This window comes from Rhinatrema bivittatum, chromosome 2 (genome assembly GCF_901001135.1).
Source record: "Rhinatrema bivittatum chromosome 2, aRhiBiv1.1, whole genome shotgun sequence".
NCBI classification, from domain to species: Eukaryota; Metazoa; Chordata; class Amphibia; order Gymnophiona; family Rhinatrematidae; genus Rhinatrema; species Rhinatrema bivittatum.
The window spans coordinates 708,423,740-708,450,929 of record NC_042616.1 but is presented as its reverse complement, the minus strand read 5'-3'; the positions used below and the strand labels follow the sequence as shown (position 1 = coordinate 708,450,929).

The 27,190-nt window shown below is 41.0% G+C and overlaps 1 protein-coding gene across 4 annotated transcripts in view; it reads left to right on the top strand.

The window, feature by feature from the left end:
• The window catches only part of VIRMA (vir like m6A methyltransferase associated), a 254,816-nt gene that overhangs the window by 191,678 nt on the left and 35,948 nt on the right, over window positions 1-27,190 (top strand). For all 4 annotated transcript variants that reach the window (XM_029591711.1, XM_029591710.1, XM_029591709.1 and 1 more), the window contains exons 18-19: window positions 12,833-12,985; window positions 13,767-13,927. In XM_029591711.1, the coding sequence (XP_029447571.1) occupies window positions 12,833-12,985; window positions 13,767-13,927 (314 nt within the window). The remainder of the gene's footprint in view (window positions 1-12,832; window positions 12,986-13,766; window positions 13,928-27,190) is intronic.

Here is a 27,190-nt window from a genome sequence, read left to right as displayed (position 1 = left end):
CTTATGTGTATACTTGCAGCATGAAGCAGCGTTCTTGTGGGCAGGGTTTGGAATATTTATGTATTTATTTATTTATTTAAGCTATCTTATATATCATTGTTCCAAATACAGATATGCACATTTGTCATTTTCAAAAGTATGTATATAATTTTTCCTCAGAAGACCTGTGAACACATTTGCAGGCATAATTTTATGCAAGTAGTTTTTGTGGGATAATTCTTAAAGGGAAAGTAAACCCGAAAAATCTGTGGTTAAATACTTTATACTAATGCAAGCAGCTGTAACACTACCCCCAAAATACTTAGGACTACAAGACTCTTGTGTGAACTACAATACTTTATGCTTTTCCAATCCATATCATCATGTCTCTGTTATCATTAAACTGAAGTTTCTGAGCCTTTATAAAAATTAGTTTATCTGTATAGGCAAAATTGATCACGCATGTGTTAATTAGATCAGCCTAAGACATTTACAGTTTTACTGTTATCTGATACTGCTCATCCATGTTGGCTTGACTGATACTTCTGGGCATCCCCTGGAGAATTTCTAAAGTGACTTCATGATTCTGGGAGAGAGAGTGAAGCAGATATGCAAAGATTCTCTTTGAGGTGTAGAACCCAACTCTTATCTCTTCTGGGAGAGAGAGTGAAGGAGAGAGTGAAGCCAGAGGTAGAGAACCTTGCATTCTGGAGGTGAATGAATGGTTGTATAGAATGGTGACGACAAAAGTAATACGGCTTCCTAGACCATGGGATGGCATTCCAAGAACTGATGGACGGGTCAAATGTCTTCCAGAAAAGACTAGCAAACCTACTGAGGAGGCCTTTAAACTAGGATAATTGAGGATGGGTAAAAAAAAGCCCTCAGGTAAGTATAAGCCCTCATGTAAGTAAAACATTTAAACACGTACAGAAATGGGGGGGAAAAAGGCAACATATGGAAAGCTGTGAAAACTAGAACAAGGGGAAAAGCTGACAGCCACTCAGCAGTGCATGGTTCGGAGGAATGTATCTTTGAAGGATACTAATGAAACAGGAGAGTTAGGGCATCCCAACTGAGAGGTTTCAATTAATGCAAAAGTAGCCCATGTGCCTATAAGTAAAGAATCACCGTTTGCCCCTGTTTAGACGCGCATTTTTATAAGGGGGAACAGCGCAATGAAAACGCGCGGTCAACCCCCCTCCTCCCCCCCAGAAACTAATAGCGCTCATCACATGCAAATGCATGTTGATGAGCTATTAGGTATTCACCCGCAATACAGAAAGCAAAATGTGCAGCCAAGCCAAAGGCAGGAGTTAATTTCAGACGGCACCGGGCAAGTGTACAGAAAAGCAGAAAAAACTGCTTTTCTGTACACCCTCCAACTTAATATCATAGCGATATTAAGTCAGAGGCCCCAAAAATTAAAAAAATTAAAATCTTCTTAAAAAAAAAAAAAAATCTGCCCGCAGGTTGGAAAACAGATGCTCAATTTGGCGGCGTCCGTTTTCCGAACCCGTGGCTGTTAGCGGGTTCGACAACAGACGCCGGTAAAATTAAGCGTCTGCTGTCAGACCCGCTGTCAGCCGCCGCTTCCGCCAATAAGGAGGCGCTAGGGACGCACGGGCCCTAATTTAAATACTGAATCGCGCGCCCAGGAGAGGTGCCTGGGCGCGCATTGGGAGAGTGGGCGCTCGCCTTGGACTGCCGGCTCTCCCGCGCAGTTTACTGTATGGGCCTGATTGTTTCTTCACTGATTCATTGAAGAAAGGATAACTCTTGAAAACTAATCACAGATTTATCACGTTACTCCAATAAAAAGGTATCACCTACAACTTGTTTTTGACCACCATGCTTTTTGCTCAAAGTATTTTAGTAACATTAAGTCCTAAGACTGAATTTTGCTTAGTAATCTAGACAAATGCATTGGGCAAAGCTGTCATCGTTGCTAACATTTTTACTCTTGTATATTGGATCTAATAGATTTGCAGCCATGTGAATAGATTAGCAACATATATAATATAACACATTACAGAGTAGAACAAAGTGACCTCTCAATAGGGTAGTGTTTCTCAAAGGAAGATCATTCCCTTAACAACCTTACAGTCAAAGTACTTACAAGGGAATTTCAGAACTACACAAAAAAGCAAAATATTTGAAATTAAGATAAGACACTTAAAATCCACCACAAAAGAATTAAGGGTATTGGCTTTTTCAGCCATTATCAGATACAGCCCATCTCAACTGTAAGGTTTTACACTCTGTCAAATCTGTCAATCCTTCTTCCTTCCTGTCCCCCCACAAATGGCATATGTAGACCACCTAAAGTCTAGCTGATTCTATAATATTTAAACCCAGTGTAACTGCACTTTTTCTTCACTGACCTGATGAGGAGAGCTTAGCTCTCGAAAGCTAGTCATGAATGTATTAAGTTAGAACCAATAAACATGGATTGCCTACAACATGTTAGCATAGCAACCACAATACTTTTCTCAGGATTGTAATTGTCTTAGATCTTAATTTTACAGTTATTAGTAAGCATTTTGAGAGATTACTGGGTGGATGGTGATATGTTTTTAAAATATCTTGAAAAGCATTTCACATATCATTCTAAATGAAATTATTATTATTTTTTTTTAGTTTTTCCCAAATTTCCAATTGTTATACTTATGTCCTCTGGAGAGGAAAAAGTCTCTTTTCTAATTTTTTTTCTATTTTGTTTCCCAGGCCTACATATTTCTACCTTCAAAACAATTTTCTTGAGATGTTTAGGCTATGGAGCATGAAATTTCAGCTCATGTCATTCTAAAGGGTCAAATGACAGAAGAAAATGGCATTGACCATACATTCAAATTACTTGTAATAACATTATTTTAAACAAACTCTTTCAACTAAGCCTTGTGCTAGTTCACAGATTCCCAGATATTGTTTATATGGTCAGATTAAAGTAGTAAAATGGTAAATGTCGACAAAAGGTTTCTCCAGTCTGTGCAGCAAGGGTTTGGGGTTGTAACTGCCGCTATGAGCCGGTTGTAGCCTGAACGGAAGGCACAAGGGTAACCAGCATATAGTGGCAGTTATAACCCAAAACAGACGGCATGGGTAACTGACACTTTGTTGTTAATTTTTTTAAATATTTGTTATCCTCGCTATACAAGTTTCTAACTGAAGAACAATTAAAACACGATCCAGAAAAACATGAGTCTTAAAACAAGAATAAAATACAAGCCTTCTATTTAGGGTAGCAAATGCTCCAACCCATGCAGGTTACCCACATGCAGAAGTCTTACACTGAAATTACTACTGGTTATCTCGATTTTTATTTTCTTCCGCCAGCGACTAGGGAACCTCTGTTTATCCCATGTCATTTTGAATTCCGTTTCCGTTTTTGTCTTCACCGCCTCTTCCAGGAAGGCATTCCAGGCATCCACCACCCTTTTTCTGATATTGTTCTGCGATCCCTCCTCAGGAATTGCTCCCTTGGAGCTTTATATCCATAACCCTTTAGTTCTACAGCTCCCTTTGCATTGGAAAAGAAAGGTTTGATTTCTGTGCATAAATACCTTTTGGGTATTTCAAATCTGTATCATATCCCCATGTTTCTCCTCTCCTCTAGGGGTAGACAAGTCTCGTCTCTATGTCTTGCAGTCAGTGGCATGCAGTGACATTCAAAGTAAGGGGACTCAGTAAATGCACATCAGCTTTCTACTTTCCCACCACTGGCATAATCTCCTGACTTTCTCTCTCCCACCCTACACTCTCCATCCCAAAGAGTGAGATTTACTGTCCCGGTAAATGAGACTGAAGATCAAAAAATTAGATTTTTCTGTTGTGTGTCTGTGGTATAAATTTAGAAAGATTTGCATATAATATTGCTTTGCAGATTAAAGGAGCAATACAAAGTATTTAGCTTTCTTTGGTTTCATGTAATCTTTAGTTCTTTAATTCCCCATGAAAAATCCTAGGTCCTCTTCTGCACTCAGTACCATCCTGTCTCCTCCCTTTCCCCCCAACTCCATCTTAGGTCTTTTTCTAATGATAGATTTTACATGAAAAAGGACATTCAAAGTACAGTCTTTTGAGATAAAAAATATATATCATGAATTCTATATACCATTATATTATATTTACAAGCACTGCTATGGTACAAACCAGAAAACCCTATAAAAGAGCAAAAAAGGCATTTGGAACCCATATGGGATTAGGCCTGTTGTAATGTATATTGGGTGTAGGCTTGGCCCTCTGAAAGCAATGAGTAAACGAAATTACAATATAATAAATCTCCCATATCAATACAGCACTAACTGCCAGTACTCAACCCTATCTATGAAAAGGCAGCATTACAAATATTACACCAGTTCTTCAAACACCAGTACATTTCCGTTTAGGAAAACAGAACAAGCCAGACTACTATAGATCCCTACACAGAAACTACATGCCACCCTCACCTCTGTCACACATGCAGAATATATAGACCCTCAATAAATTCCGAATAAAGAGAACATAAATACAAATATGCAGACAAAACCTGAGCTGGACACTACAACGAGCCAGATTCTGTATGCTGTGCGGCAGTTGAGAAACAGAAATGCTGCCATTTCTTATAATTGCAAATTATCCAATGAAAGGAGGATGTTTTATGAATCAATTACAAACATCATAAGAAATTGCCATACTGGGTCAGACCAAGGGTCCATCAAGACCAGCATCATGTTTCCAACAGCAGCCAATCCAGGCCATAAGAACCTGGCAATTACCCAAACACTAAGAAGATCCCATGCTACTGATGCCAGTAATAGCAGTGGCTATTCTCTAAGATAACTTGATTAATAGCCATTAATGGACTTCTCCATGAACTTATCCAAACCTTTTTTAAATCCAGCTACACTAACTGCAATAACCACATCCTCTGGTAACAAATTCCAGAGCTTAATTGTGCGTTGAGTGAAAGAGAATTTTCTCCAATTAGTTTTAAATGTGCTACTTGCTAACTTCATGGAGTGACCCTAATCCTTCTATTATCTGAAAGAGTAAATAACCAATTCACATTTACCCGTTCTAGACCTCTCATGAATTTAAAGACCACTATCATACCCCCCCTCAGTCGTCTCCAAGCTGAACAGCCCTAACCTCTTTAGCTTTTCCTCATAGGGGAGCTGTTCCATCCCCTTTATCATTTTGGTCGCCCTTCTCTGTACCTTCTCCATCGCAACTATATCTTTTTTTTGAGATGCGGTGACCAGAATTGTACACAGTACTCAAGGTGCAGTCTCACAATGGAGTTATACAGAGGTATTATGACATTTTCCGTTGTATTCACCATTCCCTTCCTAATAATTCCTTACATTGTTTGCTTTTTTGACTGCCGCCGCACACTGAGCTGATGATTTCAGTGAATTATCCACTGACACCTGGATCTCCTAATATGGAACCTAACATTGTGTAACTACAGCATGGACTATTTTTCCCTATATGCATCACCTTGCACTTGTCTGTTACATACAAATTAGCACTTGATGATCTGTTTATTTTGAATGCTTGGCTGTACCTTAATCATTTACTGTTTAGTTTTTCACCTTATAGCGCATCTGTGTCCGATTTAATCATTAGTTCATACAATGTCCAAATATTTCTTTTTTTAATTTTTATCAATTGCATATAAAAATGAAAAATAAATTTCCATTTATTTATTGAAGGAAGGTGAACATTGCCTGATGTGAAATCATTTCATGAGCACTGCATCAGTGGCTGAAATTATAGTTCCACCTTACAGGTTTGTTTAGATGGCACTTCAAGTTTTCAGCATAGCATTCCATTAGCCTGTGTCTAAAATTCCATCAGCTTTCGCCTTGGCTGCCGCCATCAAACAATATAATCAAGAAATACAAATCGATTATAATAATATAACCATGCTAATAAAAAGAATAAATATTTCAAAACAGCTGATGAATAAAATAATATCCAATAATTAAAATCTCATAAATGTTTTAGTAAGTTTTCAAAACAGCAATAAAATATTTCAAAACACACATCAAATAACATCAGTAACTAAAATTAATATGGATAAAATATATTCCTTGCTCTCCATAGCTGGGAACTTTTGATTTTTAGTCACCCTGAGATTATCGTGGATTAGTGGAGGTGTACATTATTGCAGATTCTGGGAGTCTGTTAGGTGCTATATTTCTGTTTCTATTTCTTCAGTTTTGCATTGAATGCAGAGTGGCTTTTTTGGGTTTTCATTCCAGTTTCTGTCTCCATATTTGTAATTTGTGGTCTTTTTGTACTTGGTGAAGGTCGATTCTATGTGTGTGACCGAGGTGAGATATTTTACTAGCATGTAGGCATTTATATCAATATTATTTGTTGTGTTTTCTCAATAGGACATGTATTGGTGGTAAATTATTGTTTTTTTCATAAGGAGGGCTATTGTGCCTGGTAGGAGAGTGTTTATGTTGCTTTTTCTGAGATGACACCAGAAATACCTTTTTTGTATGGTAAATTGAACGGGGAATGTCCTGTTCTGCACCCATTGTTGGGGGGGTCAGGATGATTCCTGTAGATACAAGAATGTATGTTTACATTTAGCCCCGTGATGATCATGTGTTCAGTGTATCACTTATGTTGGTGTGTTGGTGTGTCCCAACAGAAAAAAGGTTGAGAACCACTGCTCTAACACACGTGTTCATTCACACACACACACACACACACTCTCTCGCTCGATCATGTGTTCAGTGTATCACGTATGTTGGTGTGTTGGTGTGTCCCAACAGAAAAAAGGTTGAGAACCACTGCTCTAACACACGTGTGTTCATTCACACACACACACACTCTCTCGCTCGATCATGTGTTCAGTGTATCACGTATGTTGGTGTGTTGGTGTGTCCCAACAGAAAAAAGGTTGAGAACCACTGCTCTAACACATGTGTTCATTCACACACACACACACACACTCTCGCTCACACACATGCACACACTCCCTCTCTCACATTCCCTCTCTCACGCTGCCTCACTTATTTGCACACGTCTGGCCTCTACTCTCTTTTCTTTGGTTAGCAGTCGCACACTCAACACCTCTCTTCCCAGTTCCAGTCTTTCAACCTCCTCTCCACCTACAGTCCCCAGCAGTTTCACTCTCAATCCCTGCTTGGTTGAGGGGGTTGAGAGTCTCAATCCCCTATCCTGAGTTCCCAGCAGTCTCAATTTGAACTTGAAGTAGGATCCCCTTCCTTCCCTTAAATCCCCAGCTAGCAGTACCTTTTGTTAGACTCTAGCCTTGCCAAGAGGTTGTCAATCTTTCCTAATGGCCTGGAAGGGCCAATACTGATTCTCCTGCTGTTGCTGCACCAATCCTTCCTAATGATTTAGGAAGGCCAATGCCGATCTTCCCACTGCCTCTTTTCTAGCAAACGACCTACTACTCTGCACAGGTGGCATGGGTCAACCAGCAGCATAGCACCAGAAGATGGAACTTTGATGCTGTGATGGATGGATGGATGGATTACTGGCAATGCTGCTCTCATTGGCTCCTGCCAAAGAGGAAAAAAATTCTCTCTCTCTCCCCCCCCGCCAGCAAAAAAAAATTGAAATTGAGGCAGGAGATTCAGTGAATCCTTTGAAAACCCTGACTGCACGCCACTGCTTGCAGTGCAGATCCTGCACCATTTTGGATGCTTTTCTCTAAACCACATTTAACATATCGCTCTTCTTCTTGTGATACTGCCTCCAGATCTGAGCATAATATTCTAGGTGAGGCCTCACCAATGATCTGGATAGGAACATTATCACTTCCTTTTTCCTGGTGATTATGTCTTTTTATCTGTGCAGCCCAGCATCTCTCTGGCCCTAGTCTCACTGCCTTGTCACATTGTTTTGCTGCTTCAGATCATGAGACATTATCACCCTGAGGTCTCTTTCTGTTCTGTGCACATCAGTTTCTTGCCCCCTCCCCCAGCATCTTTGGATTTCTGCACCCCAAATGCATGATCCTACTGTTTGTGGCTCAGGCAAACTTCTGAAAGACAATCATAGAAACCACTGTCTAGCCAAAGATGAACCATAATATTAGATAGTAACTTGCTTGCAATGAACATGCTGATTGGACCTTGGTTTCTTGCCATATTTCTTCCACCCATGGATAAGGTGGCAGCAAAAGCTGGAAGGATGCTTGGTTGCACAAGGAGAGGAAGAGTCAGCAGGAAAAAGGTGGGTGATGAGACTTCATTTGGAATATTGTGTACAGTTCTAGAAACAGCATCTTTAAAAGGATATAAACAGGATGGGGTGGATGCCAAAATGGTCTTTGTTCATCATTCTAAAGCATATAGGGGCCAGACATATTTATTTATTTTATTTGCAAATTTTTTATGTTGCTTATATGAACAAGCAAGATTTCAGATCTGAACATGGATAACTTAGAGAACATGAAGGATAGGGGAGATAGGACAGAGATCTTTAAATACCTCCAAGGTTTCCATGCACAGGAAGCGAGCCTCTTTCAAAGGAGAGGAGTCTCTGGAATGAGAGGTCATGGGATGAGGGCGAAAGGGGGTAGACTCGAGTAATCTAAGGAAATATTTCTTTATGGAGAGAGTAGTAGATGCATGGATCAGCCTTCCTGTGGAAGGGGTGGAGACAAAGACATTATGTGAATTCAAAAAAACATGGGATAAACACAGAGGATCTCTTGGGAATGGTAGAGATGGTAAAGCTGGATGGCAGAATGGTTAAGTCATATTACATCTTCTATTTCATTTCTCTGTTTCTATTAAGTAGTACAGTCAGTCTTGTAAACAGTGAATGTAGTTACAATTCCATATCATTTTGTTCTGCTAATCAATACACAATGTCTTATTTAGAGTAAGTTATAATATAGAAGAGAGGAATGTGTACGGTGTCCTATAAGAAGTCCCTTACATCCTTTAATGGCCTAAAGAAATAAAAAGGTTTGGGAATTCTTTAACATGAGGACTAGTCTAGTGGCTAGAGCAAGAGTCTAAGAGCCAGGGAAGCTAGGGTTGAAATCCTGCTGCTCTTCCTTTTGGCCTTGGGCAAGTCACTTCACCCTCCACTGCCAGAGGCCTCATTTGCTAAGCATTTTTCCCATACAGGCCCTTAGATTGTAAGTCCTCTGTGGACAGAGAAAGACCTACAGTACCTGAATGAAATGTGCTTTGAAGTGGCAGAATATAAATCAAAAATTGAATTCAATTAAAATATGTCTGAAAAAAAGTCTACTGTTGGTCACATGTTAAAAGGCATCTATAGTATGAATCTGTGTGTGAGAATATTTTGCTTGGCCAAACACAGTGGAAGAATTTACTTTTTTCCAGTTCTTTGGTTTCTTTAAAATGAAGTACATATATATCTACATATAATATTGTCCTTTCTTGCCTCTTCAGCCCATAACATCATAGAAGCAATAGGGTACTGAAACGTGATGTAAGTGGGGGTGTTCAACGAGGCGTTCTTGTTTGTTTATGAAACTGTTTGCTGTGTCAATAAACAGTTTATATATATATAAAAGAAGAAAAGTCTCTCCAACAAACGTCAACATCTGTTTCACAGCTGTAGCTTTTCTTGTATACTGTTGAATATCTCCTCATATATTACACAGTAGGGCATTCAGAGTTGTGCTAGTTTACTTCAAATTGCATTTGAATGCACAATTTCTTGCCCTGACATGCAAGAAAAGTGCTTTAAACCTTAGTGGAAGTTACAGCTCAGGGTGGTGCTGATGGATTTGATTACTCAATTAACATGAGACACTGGCTACACTGAATAGACCTGTAATGAAATGCCCCTCAGGGTTAGGAGAGGTTAGCAGTAAAATATTTCTTTTTCACAAACAGAAGGTCACATTAGTTAGGTGTGTATGGGAATGTACAGATAGATATAATTTCAAATGAATGTTTTATCCTCTCAAGTGCCTTTATTTTCCTTTTAAACTGGTAAATATGGAGCTTGTTGGCTTGTGATCTGAGATCTTACATGTTTGAGCTATTTTTAAAATCCACAGCACCTATAGTTACTCATTCCACTTTTGTCCCTAATATCTACTTAACCAACTGGATGTTTGTGATTGCCATAAAAAAACCTGGGTTAGCTTAGAATATAAATTCTGATCTAACAACATTGTGCAGAACAGTTCCAATATCTGTCATTAAAGGGTTCATCAATAGCAAGTCATATGCTATAGATTTCTGATTATTTTTATTTGTAAAATCACTCATCCGATTCATTTAGAAACATAGAAATGAAGGCAGAAAAGGACAAAAAAGTCCATCCAGTCTGTCCAGCAAGTTCAGCAGGGAGAATCTGGGCCCCTTGATCCCCCACGTACTTAGAGGAGCTGGATATTCAGGCGCCGCAGGCTGTAGCGGAGTCTGCTTCGGGAGATCTGGTTTTGTCGGGTCTTCGACCTCTCCCCAGGACTTTTCCCTTTCACTCGATGCTCTTACAACTTATGACTCGGGAGTGGGACGCACCAGAGGCTAGTCTGAGGGTCACTAGGGCAATGGAGAAACTTTACCCACTGCCTGAAGAATCCTTAGAGCTTCTAAAGATTCCTAAAGTGGATTTGGCCATCTCAGCTATTGCCAAGCGCACCACGATCCCGGTGAAAAGTAAAAAATGAGGCTGATATAGGTAATGTTGCATGGGTATTGGAAGACGGTTTTGCAGAAAATTATAAGAGGAACAAGAAATTCATAACCTGTAGTATTATAGAGATGGCAATTGTAAGATTAGATTTAAAAGGTCACATAGAAAGAATGATGTTTTTAAGGAAGCTTTTGATACCCAATGGAAGAGCTGCTTGCTTGAAGACCTTTGTTTAGGAAGTTGTGATGGATTTACAGCAGACTAATTCAAAGACAACAAAGGACAACTGGAAGAGTCAGAAGAGAGATATTGAGTGTCATTGTGATAGAAGTGGTTGTAGAGATTGAAGCTGAAAATAGGCCGAGGAGGAGGTAGGTATAAAAATGATTAACAAGAGACTAATGAATCGATTCTTGGAGGATGTCATAGAGCTGGAATCTTATTCTAGAAGTGAATCTCTCGTCTGAGGTGAGAAAGGAGCAGTTAGATAGGATAAGTACCAGGCTTATAGAAAAACAGACTTCATATAGCCTTGAAGGCAATCTAGAATGTTGTGGTTGATGGTCTCAACTGCAGTAGCTGGATTGGAGAGAATAAGAAAGGGAGAAAAAAATTGTGTATGACCGTATAGGTGAGAGAAGTATTAAATTATAACTGTCCCTGGCTGACCTTAAAATTGCATTCTTTGAGGTTGCTCATCAGCTGTTTAGAACCTATAGCCATATGTATTATAGTACTGTTTAATATAGCTTTATAGAAGAGATGTGCTTAAGAGTTATTGGCTCAGCTGGACCTGACCTGCTCTCCTGACATTGAGCAAGTCACTTTATCTCTTTGTGCTTCCATTTATTCAACTGTATTTGGATAATAATAATGACAACTTTATTCCCTTTGCTGTTTAGAATCGGAGAAGCAGTCACCAAAATTGGTAGCCAAATGTGTTATCCCCAGTTATGAAGTATTGTGTTCACAAGGCATATTGAATCATGTTTATATGAAATATGCTATGCTAAACTAATTTTTATTATAATCAAAAGTACAGCAACACCCAGACTTTAATTTCTTTCTTTTTCTTTTTTTTTTTTTAAACAAAAATATGGTTGTTAAAGAGGAGATTTTATAAACTTTGAGCTTAATATTCAAAGGGGTTAACTTCTGAGTTAACAAATCCAGGGTTTAAATATATCCCACCTCTCTAACCACAAAATTTTACCTGGGTAAGTCATTACCCAGGTAAAATGTAGCCAGATAAATCAGCGGTATACTGGGATGGGGTGACATAACCAAATAACTGATACTTTGAGAGCAAGCATAAAGTTAACACTTAACCAGCTATAATTAAATACATAGCTGATTTAAGTCAAAACAAAAAACCTTCCAGGCCAGAATGACCAATCCCCCATCCTTCCAAAATAAAATAACAAAAATTGCAAGCCATAGAAGTCTGAGGCCCTTTTTCCCTCCACTAAGAAAATTACAAGCCTGGCCACTCACTCCTAGCACCACCCTCCTGCCCTACCCTGAATCCTTCTAAACCTCCAAGGCCACTGGGAGGGCAGTAGATTCTGATCGTTTCTAGCAGCATTGGTTCCAGATGCTTGAAGAGGGTGGGATGGGGGGCAGAAGCGGGAGAGAGTAAAGGTCCTCGAGAGCCATAAACTGGCCAGGTTTTCAGGATATCCACTGTGAATATGCAGGAGATAAATTTGCATACAATAAAGGCAGTGCATACAAATCTACATTGTGGATATCTTGAAAACCAGGGCTTTTTATGGTTTTTGAAGACCAGAGTCGGCTATCCCTGTGTTTTTGGCCTTTGATTTTTTAAAAAATATTATTTTGATGAGGGGTGGATTGGGAGCTCTGCTCTGATATTATTTTGAGGGGTGGGGGGGGGGGGAATTGAGAATGTTCTCTGTGTCCTTCCTGTCAAGTGCACTACAGATTTCCGTAACAAATACAGATGCAGTATTTATTGTTTTCTTCCACTAGCCTTGGGTTGTACCAGAAGGTGCCTCACTAGCTGCTGGAAAATCACAGCGAGATACAGTGACTAAGCAACCAACTTGTCTCCAACACGGTGTTGAGATTTTGCATTCAGCACATGCCAAGCTTATTTCAAAGAGTTTGTTCTTATTAGAAAGATTTTAGTGTGATGCCATCAGTTTCTGAGCATGTGCTTTTCCCCTTTGATGTATCTAAAGTGTTGACGATCAGCCATTTAGATGGAAATTTGTGTTCACACACTCAGGGCTGTTGTGGAGATGAAGGCAGTCTTATGGAAGTCGATGGGTCCCACCCTTCAAGGACATTAGGGCTGAGTACTGGAGAGCTCAAGCAGCTGCTGCAGAGCAAAGAAGAAGCCCCTGAGAAGCTGCTGCTTAACTTGGAGAAACACGTTTTGGTAAGAGTGTGACTTGCTAGATACCTCGGCAGTGTGCATGGCTGGCTGGCAGGGTCAGTTATTGGACATAGCTCATTTATTTTTAGCTTTGGGAATTGTTACCAATTCTTCGTGTTACCATGGGTGCCTAGAATTCAAACATCTTATTTTTATGGATTATTTGAATATGAACAATCCTGCCTTTTTGCTGCTTCAGCTTTTTTCCCCCATTGTGAATTTATTTTTAGTGTTTCTTCCATGGTGGTTGGGGGGTCCTTGGCAGCAAGTCTGTTCACAGTTGGCTACTGGGGAGTTGAACACACGAAACAGCATGCCCCCTTTGATTTTGGGACTACTTTCATCAGGAAATGGTTCAAGCTGCAGCCGAGCTAGCATTGTCTCGTGTACGAGACTGCCAGTGGCAGTTTGTAAATAAGCCTGCTGCAGGGGTGCTAAAGATGGAGTCGGCAAACAGAAAGCTGGCAGGTGTCGTCCTGGCAGCTCTTTATTTACTCTGCACTCTCAAAGGAGGTAGAGGCTGGCTGCTCAGTGCTTTTTACAGGAGTTTTGGGCTCATTTAATTTCCAGGATTTTGTGTTTCAGTCTAAAGCCGGGCTCCACCCTTTCATACAATCACTTTGTGCTGTAGCCTGAGTGTGATGATTGTGGAGTGCCCTCTTCTGTCATGCAAGCAGAATGAAAGTACTTTGCTTTGCTTATTCTACATAGGTTTCTAAACTATCCGTTGGATATTTTTGAAATTGTTACATGAACCTTTAAATTCTCTTTTTTTTTTGTGCAGGACTCTTCCAAAGATGACGACAGCATGGAGTCTTTATTGGATAATGTGGTTGGATTCAGACAGATGTTGGAGTCGGCTGGAGATCCTTCTGCACTTAGCAACCAGGATGCAGAGCCACTTCTCTCTGCCCCAGACTCCCTCCAGAATCTCTTTAACAACAGGTACCACAATAGATATTTAAGCAGTCTCTACACTTACGCATACCTTTCAGGAATGGGCTATGCAATACACAATTTATTTCTTATAACTTGCTTATAGTAGATGCCAGCCATTCTACATGGAATATTGATAAATTCTGATATAAAACAAAGGACAGTTCAAAACTGTATTCAAAAATGCAAGCTTCCGCCAAAGACTTTTAGAAATAAATGGGCCTTCAACATTTTGCAAAATAATTTATGGTCTGATACCTTGTGAAAATTGGGCAAAAGAACATTTCATACAGTGAGCCCTATCACCGAGAATGTACGCCTACATGTAACCTGCAAATACGGAATGTGTATCTTGGGAAGGCAATGAACATCCAGGAAAATATTAATGGAGTCAGACCCTTAAATAACATGGGCCGTTACTTTTGAAAACTTTTAAAATCAACACTAGTAGTTTACAAGTAACTGGCAGTCAATGTAACTGATACAAAATTGGAGAAATATGATGCATTTTGTAAGAGTTGCAAAACCTTGATTGACTTTTGGGGAGGCCTCCATACAACGAGTTATCGATGGTTGGCAGGACAAAAACTTGGACAACCATATGAAAATCATGTATAGATAAAATATATTTTAAATGCCTAACTATAACTTGAAAAATGCAGTTTTAAAAACAGTCTTTAACTGAAGCTTTTATGTAAATGGAGAATCTAATAAAATCCGTAAGACATTCACTTCAGTGGAGAAGATAATAGAAACTTCCATTGTCCTTTAAACATGGGGGAACCTTAATGGAAGTAAAGCGACTCAGTGAAAGGGCTTTGGTTTTAGATAGAATAAACAGCAGCTTATTGTGCTTTAACCAGGTGTTGATGGTTTGCAAACATCTTGAGAGGCCATACATTCACTGATGGGACATATAACTGATTATCTTGTGCATAGACATTAAAATAAATCTCAAAAGCAGTAATTATGTCACAGAATGACTGTATGTAGTTATTAAATAAAACTGGCAAGAGTGCTGATCCCTGAGGCACCCTGGTGGTAACAGGTCTCTGTGAGGAACCTTTGCCATTCACCTTCACTTAGAAAAGGACTGAATCATCTTAACATGTCTTCTCCACTACTAAGAGGAGATGTTAACTGTATAGAAGGTGGTGGTGATGTCTAATAAAACCATTAAAACCACTCCCCCCATCATCTGATGCAGTAAGAAATCAGACACAGTTAATAGAAGGGTTTCTCTACTTTTTCCTATTCAAAACCCACATTGTTGGAGGTTAAAGTTTGTTTTCATTCAGGAATGCATTCAATTTGAACAAGACTACCTTCTGTAGGATCTCACTAATGGAGGGGAGATTAGAAATGGATCTATAACTGGAGGGTTCTTCTAAGGGGGTAGACTACCTTTTTTTTAAATTGGCTTTTCCAAGGAAAGGCACCAAGCGCTCCCTAAATGAGAGATTAACAAACTGATGGACTCGAGGGAAAACCCCTTTAAACCTCGTAACATCCAAAATGGACACACATTCAAAGAGCAGTATATGCTTCCCAGTTTGGCCATTACTCCTTCAACATCACGAAAAGAATTCCAACTAATTGGGATATCACGCTGACTCACTATAGGGGAGACAGGCCTAGCTACTCGAAGAGAATTTTAGAGGACCACCAGTTTCTCACCACAAAAATGTTGTTACAATCTAATATACAAAGTTCAGCTGGGGATTTAGGAGGGAGCACCAGGTTCTTGACTAAATCAAATAACTCAAATGATTGATTTAAGGAGGCTTGTTAATGTGCAGAATAGAATATTTGTGCATCATCAAAAGATATATTTGTTTTAAATTGTAAGCCCTCTGGGGATAGAGAAATACCTACAGTACCTGAATGTAAACCGGTGTGATATCTCAATTGAGATGAATGTCGGTATATAAAAATAATAAATAAATAAATAAAATAAAATAAAATTACCTACTGTTTTATAACTTTCCTTTTGTTTGCGGCTTAGTGTTTATGCCACTTATGTTCCGCTTTCCTCGTATACCTCAAATAAAATTAGCTCAGCGGAAGATGAGGGAACAAGGGCATGTACTCTGCAACCCGATTTAACTTTCAGTGAAGCAAATATGTTAAGTGTAGCCTCTACTTTGGGATTTAATGATGAAATTAGAGTAGATGTCCTACAATCAATAGCCTCAGAACTGACAGACCAGCACTTGTCAAACTTCTTCACGCCAGTGGGCCAATTTTGAAGGACCCTTGTATGGATCCGGTGGTCTGTAATAATTAAGGTTCACTTTCAAATTTACCATTTGTTGCTAAGTTAATTGAAAAGGCGGTGACTTCTGTGAAGCTTTTGAGAAGCTGGATATAGCGCAAGGGTGTAGTACCGAAACTATTATGGTGACATTATTCGATGAAGTGTTGTCTGTCTTGGATGGGGGGAGGGATGTTACCTCATCTTATTGGATTTGTTGAGTGTGTTCAATTTGGTGGACCACTCTATTTTACTTGTTAGATGTATGGAGCTGGGATTGAAAGGGCAGGTGCTAAAATGGATATCTTCTTTTCTATAAGAAAGAGTTCAAATGATGGCTTTTCAGGGAGTTACTTATTTATTTATTTATTTATTTATTTAGGGATTTTATATACCGGCATTCGAGAACGCAGTCCCATCATGCTGGTTCACATTAAAACAAGTGTGCATCGTAAACAAAACTAAAACAATGGTGCGGAAAAAGGCAGTTACAAATAACAGGGAGATTAGAACTTGGCAGAGAGAGAAGAGAAAGGACAGGTTATTAATTCAAACATGTAACGATAGTGTAAAATAATATAAAATTCAAACAAGAAGGTTAGTCATGGTGTATGTGAAGGTAAGGATTGGCGTGGAAGGTAGATCTTTAAAAACTTATGTTTTTAAAGACATTTTGCAAAGGGTTTCACAGGTGTCACCCCTATCCCCATTACTTTTAAATATGTTTTAGTGCCACTGGGGAATCTTCATTTGGTCTTTTGGATAAGAACATAAGAATTTGCCATATTGGCTCAGACCGAGGATCTATCAAGCCCACTATCTTGCTTTCAGCAGTGGCAAATCCAGGTCACAAGTACCTGGCAAGATTCCAAACAGTAAACAGATTTCTTGCTGCTATCGCGCGGTGTAAAGTAGTGACTATTTTTTTTTTTTTTTTATAAGTTTTTATTTTTGCATGAACAACATAGGTTACAACACATGACGAAGTCAGGGTCGAATCCAAGTATACACAAACATACTATATGTAAATAACTATCCCCTACGCCGAGGACCAGTTCCTGATCCAACATAGCAAAAGAAACAGTATTAAACGTGGGGATTGAAACGAATTTTTAACAACCAGTGTCATGTCATTTTTGAACACAAACCACCGAACCACTTACACACATAATCCACAATGTTTTCCAGTTTTCTCCCGCCCCTTACCCTCCCCCCCACCCCTCCTCCCCATCCCTCCCCCCACCCAGCATATTTCCACAATCGGGGTGGTCCACTTCAGGATTGTCTGCCTAACCATACTGTATACGGAGCCCACACATCCTGGAATTTATGGATGCGATCATGTTTAAGCGCAGTCAAACGACCCATCTGGTACAACCTGGCCAACCGCAGATACATCTGCAGCATAGTAGGAACCTCAACATTTTTCCACCGGAAAGCAATTTCACTGCGCGCAGCAATATAAATTTGTAGTAAAAGCAATTTGTGCTTGTCACTAAGCGAGCTGTCAACCAGGCTAAGGAGACAGCCTCTGGGATCCAATGACACTGCAGACCCAAGGAGCTCGGATGCATACCCCGTAATCAAAGCCCAAAAAGCCTGAATCTTGGGACAAGTCCACCACATGTGGTAAAATGTACCCCTTTCTCCACACCGCCTCCAGCAAAACTCACTTATCTGAGGATTCATTCGGTGTAGGCGGGCCGGTGTCATGTACCAGCGATAAAGTAATTTATACCCATTTTCCTTTATATTAGCGGAAATAGAGCTCCTCCCCGTGATCATATGACACTGATCCCAATCAGAGTCCGGAAGGTCGTACCCCAGATCAGATTCCCAGCGAAGCTGATAGGAGACCTTAGTTTTATCCCCCTTATTGAGGAGAAGATAGATCCTAGAGATCGGTTTACCCATGGGCCCACGTTGTTCACAAAAGGACTCAAAAAGGGATCTACCTTTGGATAACTCCCCTGGTGCCCCCACCGAGTGCAGGAAATGAATAATCTGCTGTAAGGCATACCAATCTCCAGGGGACCCTCCATATTTATCCTGTAGCTCTGCCATATCTAGCACACTGGATCCCCGAAAGAATTGACCGGCCCTAGTCAAGCCTAGTCGCATCCACCGTTGCGAGAAGGCCCTATCCATGCCCGGGGAGAAACCAGGGTCCCACAAAAGGGAAGTGAGATGGTAAATCCGTTTGGACCCTACCAACCGGGTCTTCCATTTACCCCAAAGCTTTAAAACAGCCTGAGTAAATGGTGTGAGTGAATGGGTGATAGCCGTCCCACTGCCCCTACTCCACACCCTATTTGCCAAGGGTACCACCCCAGAAACTGCCTGCTCTATAGCCACCCACGACTTAGTTTCTCTAGTGTCATGCCAAGTAACAATCACCCCAAGCATGATAGCCGTGTAATACCAGCTTAAATTGGGAACATTGAGGCCCCCACACTGTTTGTCCCTGTATAAAATAGAGCGAGAGACCCTCGGGGGTTTATGCTTCCAAATAAAGCGGAACAACTTCCTTTGCCAAATCCTCATGGCCCCCTCCGGCACCGAGACAGGCAAGGTTTGGAATACATAACAGAGTCTGGGTAGTATGTTCATTTTGAGGGCGGCTACCCTGCCAAACCAGGATAGATCCGTCCGGTCCCACCTGTCCATATCTTGCTGAATCTGAGACCACAAAGGCCCATAATTGAGACGATAAAGCTCCTCTAGGTGGGGCCAGTAGTGACTATTTTTTAAGTCTACATGATTGATAGTTTATGGACTTCTCCTCCGGGATCTTGTCCAGACCTTTTCTAAGATGAGATGTATGAACAAGGTGGATAAATGAAACTCGCATCACAAACTCTATAACCACAGAGGTTAGAGCAGCGGGCTACAAACCGCGGCTCTTCATTCAGTGAAGAGCTGCGGCCAGAAAAGGGGCGTGATAGTGTGCATCCGGCCACATGGTGGCATTGCATTTTTGCCTGCCACGGCTGCGGCGCACACTATCGCTCTCATATCGCCCCTGCAAAGGGTGTAGTTATTTCCGGGCTACTGCCAGCGATAATATGTAAAACATTATCGCCCGCAGTGCAACTGGGCCCAAAACGTTTTAAACCCCACTCAAACCCCTCCCCTTTCCCTCATTTAAATGTTTTCATTGCGATAACGGCCCATCGTGTTTTGGAAAATGACCCTGTTAGATTGTAAGCCCTCTGAGGATAGGGAAATACCTAAAGAACCTGAATGTAATCTGCTATTAAGTGCCAAAAAGCAGAAAATAAAAATCAGGTAAATAAATAAAATATCAGTTTACCAATGCAAAGTGCAAACTGCAGTCTTTTGCCTGCAATTGGCATTGTATGCTGTATGTTATAATCATTTACAATCTCCACTCATCTTCTCCTGTATTATATATTAGAGGGCATTGAGTCAAACAGGATAAAAGTTCTGCATGAAACAAAATGCAATGTAACATTTTTATGGATAGAAATTCCAGGTGAAAGGGGGAATAAAATAGCAGTGGGGGTGTATTACCATCCACCTGGCCAGAATGAATAAACAGACAATGAAATGCTAAAAGAAATTAGGGAAGCTAACAAAACCAGCAGCACAGTAATAATGGGGGATTTCAATTACCTCAGTATTGACAGGGTGAATGCCACATCAGGACATGCTAGAGCGGTAAAGTTCTTGGATAAAATATAGTGACTGGGGCAAAAATATTTGACCTCTTAAAAAGTCAGCAGATTTGTGTAGATTACAAATGACACACAGATGGTTCCAGACAGTATGTTTATTTCAAATCAGTATGCTCTTAAAGTAAATTTTCAAAGTCACAAATTATTTCTGTGCATTTTTTGTTAAATAAAATCTGAAAAATGCTACTTGCATAAGTGTTCAACCCCTTCAGACTAGTACTTGGAATAACCACCTTTTGCTGCAATAACAGCTTTAACTCTGTTGGGGTAAATTTCTTTCAGTTTTGCACTTCAGTTTGGGAGTGATTTTTGCCCATTCTTCCTGGCAGATTTGTTCCAGGTTGTTTATGTTGGATGATGCTTATGGACTGTAATTTTCAAATAGTGCCACAGATTCTCAATTGGATTGAGATCTGGACTTTGACTTGACCATTGTAGAACATTCACCTTTTTGTTGTTCAACCACTCCTATGTTGCTTTGGCCTTGTGCTTGGGATCATTGTCCTACTGAAAGGTGAACTTTCTCACAAGTTGTAGTTTTTTAGCAGACTGAAGCAGGTTGTCTTGCAGTATCTCCCAGTATGTTGCTCCATCCAACCTTCCTTCAGTTTTAACAAAATGTCTAGTCCCTGCTGAGTAAAAACATCCCCACAACATGATGCTGCCACCCCTATACTTTACTGTTGGGATAGTGTTTGCTCAGGAATGGGCAGTGTTAGGTTTGTGCCACATATAGCGTTTTGAATTTTGGCCTGAAAGCTCCATTTTTGTCTCATCTGACCACAAAACCGTAACTCCAGACTTGCTTTGATATGGTTTTTCTTCAGTAATGGCTTCTTTGTAGCCACCCTGCCATGCAGGCCAGTTGTCTGCTGCGCTCTTGATATGGCTGACTGGTGCACCTCCACTCCATTCTCAGCCATTGAACTCTGTAGCTCCTTCCAAGTGATTGCTGGCCTCTCTGTGGTTTCCCACACAAGTCTCCTTCTTACTCTGATGCTGAGTTTTGATAGGATGACCTTGTCTAGGCAGTGTCTGGGTGGTATGATGCAGCTTCCATTTCCTCTCAATTGATCCAACAATGCTCACTGGGATTTCCAAACAATTATTATTTTGTAGACTTTTCCTATCTTGTGCATGTCTATAACTTTATCTTTAATTTCTTTAGAATACTCTTGACAGCTTTCCTTCAGATTCACAATCTAATAGTACCTGAATTAGGGGGTCTTTTATCCAGACCATTTTTAAGGATTCATAGGTAGAGGCCAATTGTAAACCAATTGTTAGGGCAATATTTTTCATCTATGTAAACTTGGAGCTGCCACAGCACAGGGGTTGAATACTTATACAAATAGCAACTTTGTTTTTAATTTCATTTTACAAAAAATGCAGAGAAATAATGAATTAAGACTGAAATTTTACTTTAAGAGCATAGTGGTTTGCAATAAACATACTGTTTTATACATTAATTTTATTGTACATTGCTTAGGGAGATTATATCAGTTAAGCAATTCATAAATGATTTTAAATAAATACTGTCTAGAATAATCAGTTTGTGTTATTTGCAATCCTTACAAATCTGATTTTTTCAAATCACTGTAAATGATTGCTTCTAGGAGCAGCTGATAAAAGAACCAACAAGAGGGAAAACTATTTTAGACCTAGCCCTTAATGGAACACAGGATTTGGTGCAAGAGGTAACAGTGTTGGAGCCACTTGGCAGTAGTAATCACAATATGATCAAACTAGATTTAATACCTAGAGGGAGAACACTAAAGAAATCTACTGCAACAGCATTTAGCTTTCAAAAAGTGACTACGATAAAATGAGGAAAATGGTTAGAAAAAACTGAAAGGTGCAACTGTAATGGTTAAGCGTTTAGGTCAGGCATGGACGTTGTTTAAAAATACCATCTTGGAAGCCCAGACCAGATATAGACCCCGCACTAGAAAAAGCAGAAGGAAGGCTAAACAACTATGGGCATGTTTCAAGGGTGAGGTGAGAGAGGCTAATAGCTAAACAGCATCGTTCAAGAAAAGGAAAAGGGATCTGAATGTAGAAACAGCATAAGCACTGGCAAGTTAGATGCAAAGCATTGATAAGGAAAGCAAAGACAGAATTCTAAAAGAAGCTTGACATGGAAGCTTTGGTCCTTACGGAGGAAGATGTAAGAGAGATACCCAGGCCAGAAATGATATTCAAAGATGATGAGTCAGGGGAACTGAAACAAATCTCAATGAACCTGGATAATATACTAGGGTAAATTGACAAGCTAAAGCAGCGGTTCTCAACCGGTGTGTCGCGACACCCTAGTGTGTCGCCAAGCACCGGCTGCTGTGTCGCATCCTCGGGGTCTCTCCCGCTGCTCTTTCTTCCCTGCTGCCGTTGCCGCTGGGCTATCAACACGTTCAAGCCCAGTGGGAACGGCAGCAGTGCTAAAAAAAAGCTGTGGCACTTGTGGCTGGGCCTTTTCTTCTTTCCCGCACCTGCTCCCCCACCCCCCGTGACCCAGAACAGGAAGTGAAACGCGGTGCGCGGGAAGGAGAAAGAGCCGTGCTGCGTGATAAAGCAGCAGCGGCGGCTGCAGCATCGGCCCCCGAGCAATTGAAGCAGACGGTAATCGGGAAAGGAGAGAGCAGCATGAGCCTCCCGCGGCCGATGGGATTCTTCTTTCTTGGCTTGCGGGGGCTGGAGGAGGAGGCTGCTGCAGCTACCATTTGTGCTCGGGGAGGGGCGGGGAAGAGGAAGTGAGTGAGAGAAAGAAGCAGCCAGCCTGCGTGTGATTGAGAGCATGTGTGTGAGTGAGAGAAACTGGTCAGAGAGCTGTTGTGTGTGTGTGTATATGTGAGAGACAATGAAAGTGACTGCTCAAGGAGATGACTGATGTGTATGTGAGAGTGTGAGACATTAGTCAGGGAAGTGACTGGTGTGTGTGTGTGTGTGTGTGAGTGAGAGAGAGAAAAAGCATTGACGTGAGAAATCTGGGTATGTGAGAAAGCATGGGCGTAAGAAGCCTGCTGTGGGGGGGGGGGGGGGGTGGATGTGTGTGAAAGAAAGCATGGGAGTGAGAAGCCTGATTATGTGAGAGAGCATTGGAGTGGGAAGTGTGTGCATGCATGAGAGAGAGAGACTGGTTGGTAAGGTGACGGTGTGTGTGAGAGAAAGAGACTGGTGTGTGTGAATGTAAGAGAAAGAATGTGATTCAGGGAATGAAAAGCCTGTGCACGTGGAGAGCGAGCATGGAAATGAGAGAGACTGGTGTGTGTGTGTAACAGAGAAAGTGATTATGTGAATGAGAAGCCTGTGCATGTGAAGAGAGTGAGCATGGGAGTGAGAAATCTGGGTGTGTGTGAGACACAGCATGGGAGGGAGAAGCCTGATTATGTGAGAGAGAGAGTGTGGGAGTGGGAAGCCTGTGTGTGTGTGCATGCATGAGAGCGAGAGACTGGTTGGTAAGGTGACGGTGTGTATGAGAGAGAGAGACTGGTGTGTGTGAATATGAGAGAAAGAATGTGATTCAGGAAATGAGAAGCCTGTGCAGTGGACAGCGAGCATGGAAATGAGAGAGAGACTGGTGTGTGTGTGTAACAGAGAGAAAGTGATTATGGGAATGAGAAGCTTGTGCATGTGAAGAGAGTGAGGATGGGAGTGAGAACCTGGGTGTGTGTGAGACACAGCATGGGAGGGAGAAGCCTGTATATGTAAGACAGAACATGGAAGTGGGAAGCCTGTGTGTGTATGCATGAGAGAGATCAGGTGACGTGTGTGTGTGTGAGAAAGAAAGTGATTATGGGAATGAGAAACCTGTGCATGTGGAGAGAACAAGCATAGGAGTGAGAGACTGGTGAGTGTGTGTGAGACAGAGAAAGTGATTATGAGAGTGAGAAGCCCATATATGTAAGTAGAACACGGGAGCGGGAAACGTGTGTGTGTATGGCATGAGAGAAACTGTTCAGGAAGGTGACTGGTGTGTGTGTCAAAGACTGTTTGGGAGATGATTGGTGTGTGAGAGACAGAAACTGGTCATGGGGGCATGACTGGTATGGTGTGTGTGTGTGAGAGACATGGGCATTAAGGAAGAGGACCATGAGTATAGAGCTTAGCCTCTACTGCTGCTTCTGCTGTGTGCTACGGCCTGCATGGAAGAGGAGTAGGAGAGCTGCTGGAGGGGGGTAAGTAAAGGTGGCTTTTTAAGTTTATTTTTCTTGATTGACTGCCATTTTAATTATTTATTATGTGATGTGTCTGCTTTTTTGAAATATTTTATTGGTGTTTGGAGAATTTTTAATGGTTTTTATGAGTTTTTAATTGTTGGATGTTATTCTGTACATAGCTGTTTAGAAACATTTATTCTGCTTATTAGTATAGTTTTACAATTAGTTCTGTGTGGGGATCTATAGCTGCTTGCTAGCTCTGTTTTCCTAATAACCTAATAAGAGGTGTATTGGTTTTTAGGGCCTGATTTAATATTTATAGTGTTGCCATTTCATAGATAGGGTTGCTCCTGTTTGAGTGTATTCCATAATACAGGTGTAACTGTGTGCGGATTAGTTTATGTGCATTACTACAGATCCTGGGAGTATGTTAGGTCGGTTCTGTGTCTGTTACCGAGATGAGATATTTTACTAGCATGTAAGAGTTTTATCAGTCTTATTTGTTGTGTTTTCTCAAGAGGACATGCATTGGTGGTAAGCTGCTGTCTTTTCATAAGTAGGGGCTATTGAGCCTGGAAGTAGAAGGAGTTTGAGTTGCTGTTACTGAGATGACACCAGAACCAGAATATCTTTTTTGTAGGGTGAATTGTATGGGGAATGTCATAATTCTGCTTTACATCCATTATTGTGGGTCAGGGGGGTTCCCGTGGATGAAACTGTACTTTTACATCTAGCCCCGTGACGATCATGGGTCAGTGTGTCACGCATGTGAGAACCATCTGTCAGGAGTGTCCCGACAGAAAAAAGGTTGAGAACCACTGAGCTAAAGAGTAGCAAATCACTTGTACCAGATGGTATGCAACTTTCAGACCTGCCATTGGGAATATGTAAATTCATATTAAAATAGTCTGTGGTACTAAAGACAAGAGGGTTGCCAATGTATTGCCAATTTTTAAAAAGGGATCAAGGGGTGATCCAGGAAACTACAGATCAGTGAGTTTGACATCTATGCCAGGCAAAATAATAGAAACTACCATAAAGAATAAAATTGCTGAACATATAGATAGGCATAGTTTAATGGGACAAAGCCAACATGGAGTTAGCCAAGGGAAGCCTTGCCTCACCAATCTGCTACATTTTTTGAGAGCTTAAATAAATATGTAGATAGAGCTGAGCCAGTTGATGTATTATATGTGAATTTCCAGTAAGCATTTAACAAAGTTCCTCATGAAAGACTTCTTAGGAAATTAAAAAAATCATGAGGGGGGGGGGCAATGTGCTTATTGTGGATTACAAACTGGTTAAAAGGCAGAAAACAGAAAGTAGGGCTGAATGGTAAATTTTCCCAATGGAGAAAGGTGAATAGTGGAGTGCCCCAAGGATCTGTTCTGGGACCACTGCTTTTTAATATATTTATAAACAATCTAGAAATGGGAACAGTCAGTTCGGTGATCAGATTTGCTAATGACACAAAATTATTCAAAGTTGTTAAATCACAAGAGGATTTCGAGAAATTGCAAGAGGAACTTGCAAAACTGGGAGACTGGGCATGAAAATGGCAAATAAAATTTAATGTGGCAAGGTTCCAGGTAAGGGATCTAGGTGTCGTCATTGATAATACATTGAAATCTTCTGCTCAGTGTGCAGCAGCAGCCAAGAAAGCAAACAGAATGCTAGGGATTATTAGAAAAGGAATGGAGAATAAAGCAAAGAATATCATAATGACTCTGTATCACTTCATGGTGTGTCCTCATCTTGAGTTCTGAGTGCCATACTGGTCACCATATCTCAAAAAAGATATAGTAGAATTAGAAAAAAGATACAGAGAAGGCTAACCAAAATGATAAAGGGAATGGAGCAATTCCCTTTTGAGGAAAGGCTAAAGAGGTTAGGTCTCTTCAGCAGAAGGTCTGTGTGTATGTGACTGAGATGAGGTACTTTACTAGCATGTAGAGATTTGTATCAGCCTTATCTGTTGTATTTTCTCATCATAATATTGCACTGGTGGTGAACTGCTGCCTTTCCATGGGTAGGGCTATTGCTGTTTCATTTCTTGGAGTTAGTGCTGCTGAGGTAAGGCAGGTTTGATAGACTTGAACAGAATGGGGTTTGCTTGTATTATTTTACAATGCTTCTGGTAATAGAGGGAGTTCGTGATGCTGTTATTGAAATAACACCAGAATCAGAATATCTTTTTTGTATGGCAAGTGGTACAGGGAAATATCTTAGTTCTGCTCTGCACCCATTGTTAGGAAGCGGGGGACACCATGCAGAGCATATGCTTATATTTAGTCCCATGATGGTCGTGTTCAGTGTGTCATGCATGTGAGCGTCATCTCTCAGGTGTGTCCTGATAGAAAAAAGGTTGAGAACCACTGACTTAGAGATGCAGAATTTTATATATTTTGAGCAGAATTTCCCTAGAAATTCACTGTAAGAGTGTTCCTTCCACTCACCCTCCCTACTCCCCTGGCCAGTCTCCTTTCACTATGCCCTCTCAGGCCCCAACCCCTCTACCTGCCAGTATCTCTCCCCTCCACCTCTAGGCTCAACCCCTTCTACTCTATCGCCAGTCCCAGAGTTTGACCCTGTTCTCAGTATTGCCCCTCACACAGGCTCCTTCTGTCCCTCTCTCTCTCACACACATGCTCCCTCTCTCTAGTACACATACACACCTTCATACAGGCTCCCTCACTCTCGCGCGCACACACACACACATTCCCTCATACAGGCTCCCCCTCTCTCTTGCATACTCAGCCACACAAGCTCCCTTTCTCTCTCGCACATACATCCTCACATAGGCTACCTATGTTACTCTCTCATGCACCCTTTCACACAGGCTCTGTCTCACACAGGCTAGCACCCTCACAAACACACAATCCCTTTTTCATACACACGAGTTCCCAATCTCTCTCACACAAACACACTCCTTCACAATCTCCACATGTAGGCACCCTCTCTCTGGCACCCACACTCAAGCATCCCTTCCCGCCCTCTCACCTCCCATGCTCTCTCTCACACTCTCCTGCTCAGCCCCATGCTCTCTCTCTCTCACAGCCTCTCCTCTCCTCTCTCACACCCCCTCCCCTTTCTCACGCCCCTCTCCTCTCACATATACATATTCACTTTCACCAGAGCTTTCATCTTCGCCGTGATCAGAGCACGT